The following is a 4,232-nucleotide window of genomic DNA, read 5'->3' as shown; positions in this document are numbered from 1 at the left end:
CGATGTCATAAAAAATTTTAGGCCATATGAAAGAATTTCAAGATTTTTGAAATTAAGCATTTCATAAGTGAGAGAATTACTTTTCCTAATTGTTCATGAACATAAAAAGGATTTAATTTACCTTATTCTCAGAACCTTGTTTCTATTTTGCCATTAATCCTAAAAAAAAGAAATAAACCATGTTTTTTCTACTTTCACAAAAAAAAAATGAAATGTAATATACCGTTTAAAATTTCATGAACTGTGTTTTCTGAGGTTCAAACACTTGCTTAAGTTTTTTTTGGGGGGTGTGTTTTAAGAGTAACACTCTTTATATTCATCTAAAATTAATTCTGTAGATTAACGGAATATTTAATTCTATTATTATACTTTGGAAAGGGAAACTCTGTTTAAATGGCCTTAATAGCATTTCTACAATCTGGTTTGTGATATTTGCCAGATATTTTCAATGATATTAGACTAAACAATTACAATACAACTGCACAATAAAATACAATAAAATAAAACCGTTGAGTTATTATATTAACCCTTTAGCTCCGACCGCGGGTTGTTTTGACATCACATTTTGTTCCATATCTTACAGCAAGTTTATTCCTAAACAAAATCCAACACAGCAAACCTCTTTAGTATCAGGCAATTGTAAAGAAAACGACCATGAACTTGAAAGTGAACCAATAACGTTTCATCAAATGGATCATAATTTTCAGTTCTTACTTTGTTTTCATCTTCTGGCATTCCAAAATATGTTCTATTCTGGCATAAAGGGGCTGTGTTGTCTGTAACACTTCGCAGAAAATTAATATACAGTTGCATTTCCCATGAAATGTTGCTGTAATAATATCATTTTAAAAAGTGTTTGAATGAAAAGTTGTGTAAAGCTACATATAGAAATGTATTTATTTATGGCCAAAGTAGTGATGAAATTCAAATAATTCAGTTTTGGCACGTTTTGTCCTACTTTGATCAATCGTGCCAAATGGAGATTTAGCATACAAAAAGGGTCAGTTTCACAATACTTATGACTAGAGAACTGAAATGTATACAGTTATGTCCACAATATGTACAATAAGTGTTGCGAGTGGGAGATGTCCAAAATGAATTATACCCATGAAATTGAATACTAAAAAAAAAATTTTTTTTATGCAAATCAAAGCTGGATTTTTTGGGGATATTTTTGAGGTTACTTAGCTCAAGTCGTGTAAACTTACAGAGTTTTTACACATATCTTCAGAAGCTCAAAAGATCTTAGCTTTTAATTGCAATAAATAAGAAGCTTGTGGGATACGTCATATTATTTAACGGCCAATGGCATTTGTGCATGCAATTCCTTTGTGCACAGGGTTTAAAAGGGTGGGAGCTAGTTTGAATATTAAGTTGATTTGATGGGGAAAAAAATTAAATATCTATTTGCACTAAACACTGAAAGCAGTTTAATAAAAGTCAAAATAAACAAAGAAATAGGTATAATACTTTATTTCACAATATGTTAACCATTCAAGGTGGCTATATAAAAAATTGCCTTTTGTAAACATACTTATAACCTGTTTTTAAAATGTAATTAAGTCCCACCTTTATCTACTGAGGGCTTATCTAAAAAGCCAAAATCTGTAAAGGTTTTCCAAAACCCTTTTTGAAAACATCAGACCTGGTTAAGGTAAAGGAGAGCTTATTTTTATATAACTGGCCACTGACAAGGTAACTGATGATGGATTGATAATGAGCAGATGTTTCTGGAAAAAAACGGAAGCTGCACAGAAAAGTGAATAATGGGAATGGCTTTATTACACTCAGATGAAACTGTACGCTCCTATTGGCTGGCAGGCTGATTCAGTGATGCTTAAGATGCTCATTAATATTCTTATTCATGCAGAATTTTTAATGAAGTCTGATCTGTGTTTGGAGATACTGGTCCTGAATCTATTTAAGCTTAAAATCAGAAGCATCCAAAAAAAAATCTAATATAGGTTTAAACTGAGCTAGGACAAAGTAACATAAACAAAATAACCATTTTTGTCAGCTTTTTGTTCATTTAAAACTGAGTGAACCAACTTTAATGAATAGGCTAATGTTAGCCTGTTAGCTGCTGACCCACCTTAGTCCCGGGGTGCTCCTGCCAGCCCGGATCTTGGTGATCTTTATCGCGGAGCCAGTGATGCAGCTGAGTGCCGCTGAGACTCTCAAGATCTGTCCGCCCTGCGGAGAACCGACACCGGGGTGAATCAGGAGCCGCATCAGAGAGCTGCGAGGCAGCTGCTAACTGTTAGCTCTCTGTTAGCCTGTTATTATCAGCGCGGAGGAGGGTCCCCAGCTGCTTTCCCTTCGTTTCTTTATTAGAAAAGGTAAATACTCACTCCCTCCATAACGCTGCCGTCTATCTCCACCGCCGCAGAGTCCATCTTCATTCACAGAACTCCGCTTCAACTTTCTCTCTCACAGTTCTCCTGCTAAGCTGCAGCCTGCGGTACTTTTCCAACTGTTTCACTACGTCAGCGTCAAGTCTGCAGTGCGGCGCGCATATACTACTTCCGCTAACTTTCAAAATAAAACTCAATTTTCCTTTAAAGGAAATTACAAATCCCCCATTCAGTGACTATCACAGTAAAATTATGCTAGCATTTTTTGTTAATCATTACTTTAGTCTTTTCATATTGTTTATATTGAGAGTGCTGGGATGCCAGAAAGAAAATTGTATGACAAATAAAGAAGAGTAGAATAGAATAAAAATTCTTCATATATTTCAATTCAATTCAGTTTATTTATATGGTGCTGGTTCACAATACTTCATCTCAAGACACTTTACAGAGACATTTCATCCAGATAATACAGTCAGATTGAAGTTTTCTATCTAAGGAAAACCAGCTGATTGCATGGACTCATTGACTTGAAGGAAGTCCCTCACACTAAGCATGCTTGTAGCAACAGTGGAGAGGAAAAACCAGACTCTGGACAACTCCAACATCTATAAACAAAGGTGTTGATGGCAGCAGCACAGCTGATATTTCTCTCCAGGATGGTGTCACAGCAAACAGGAACAGACCAGATGAAGCTTCTAGGAGAAAAAGCAGAGAGAGCATAGTGTTAGAGATTGAACTAACAAATTCTGCTCAGTGGGAGAACAGAGATAAATTGATGCAGAATGATGAAAAAGGGTCCCTATGTCCTCCAGCAGTCTAAGCCTATACAGATTGATTTTGTCATTTTGTTAAGAACAGCTTTCTAGACAATTTCATTTTTTTAAAGTGCAGTCTTGAAAAGAGTAAAAAAAAATACATAAAAACAGTAATTTAAACATATGACTGTATCTTTACATTTTATTTTTTATAATAAAATATAATAAATATAATAAAATACAGTAAAATAACCCATTTTACATAACCTTCAGCAAACTAATGGCAGTGGGGAAGATATTGTTATGGAATCTGCTGGTCTTGCATCGGATTCTTCGAAGCCTCCTCCCACAGGGCAGCTGGGAGAACAGTCCATGGTGGGGGTGTGAGGGATCATTTATATTACGGGCTCGGGACCAGCAGTGCTGGGATGAAATGTCTTTAATTCTAACAATCAAAAGAATGTTAGAATGCTAGTTGTGTCTAAAAGCTGAGGGGGGGAAAGGAGTATACTTCCTGCTTTATTTGGTTTAGGGTTAGTTACAGCCTCATGTATGCGATTAGAGATGATGATGAAAAACAATCAACAGCAACAAAAGTCCCAAAGTGATTCAAATTAAGTTCTCTGTTTCATAATCACATGAGCTAATTTAAGATGACAGATAAACACTCAGTGAGAAACTGTTTTATTTATAAGCACAATTAAAAATTAAGGCATATTTCCAATCATAAAGCAGCTAAAAAAAATAAGTTAATATAAGTGGACAGAGGACCTAATGTGCTCCATGTTCCATAGACTGAATGGAGATTTTCTCAGGACAAGAGGTGAATAAATAACTTTTTCATTTTTAAAATCAGGATGAGTAAATTAAATTAACTATAAACACTTTTTCCATCCAAAATGTCACCTGCAAAGCTTCTCTCTGCTGTTGTGTTTAATTTTAGTTCCTCTCACATCTTCTGGATCTTTAAAAGAGATAAAACTTAGGTCTGAAGGTAAAGTCAAAGGGTTCATACCTGCTTGGGAAATGGAAAAACATACCTTTAATATTCAAAAGAGGGCGCTGCTGACATTGATATTTCAGTCTGAATGGCCAGGTCTCAGGCCAGTTACTTATCTAAATC

At 35.1% G+C, this 4,232-nt stretch overlaps 1 protein-coding gene across 1 annotated transcript in view; it reads right to left on the bottom strand.

The window, feature by feature from the left end:
- The window catches only part of rtca (RNA 3'-terminal phosphate cyclase), a 6,812-nt gene extending 4,326 nt beyond the window's left edge, over positions 1-2,486 (bottom strand). The window contains exons 1-2 of the mRNA XM_015390464.1: positions 2,352-2,486; positions 2,089-2,193 (exon numbers count right to left, since the gene is read on the bottom strand). Of these exons, the coding sequence (XP_015245950.1) occupies positions 2,089-2,193; positions 2,352-2,402 (156 nt within the window). The 5' untranslated portion in view covers positions 2,403-2,486. The remainder of the gene's footprint in view (positions 1-2,088; positions 2,194-2,351) is intronic.
- Positions 2,487-4,232: the final 1,746 nt, after the last annotated feature.

Source organism: Cyprinodon variegatus, unplaced genomic scaffold (assembly GCF_000732505.1).
Source record: "Cyprinodon variegatus isolate N-32 unplaced genomic scaffold, C_variegatus-1.0 Scaffold501, whole genome shotgun sequence".
Classification (NCBI taxonomy): Eukaryota; Metazoa; Chordata; class Actinopteri; order Cyprinodontiformes; family Cyprinodontidae; genus Cyprinodon; species Cyprinodon variegatus.
The sequence above is the reverse complement of the archived record's forward strand: the minus strand, read 5'-3'. Positions and strand labels throughout refer to the sequence as shown.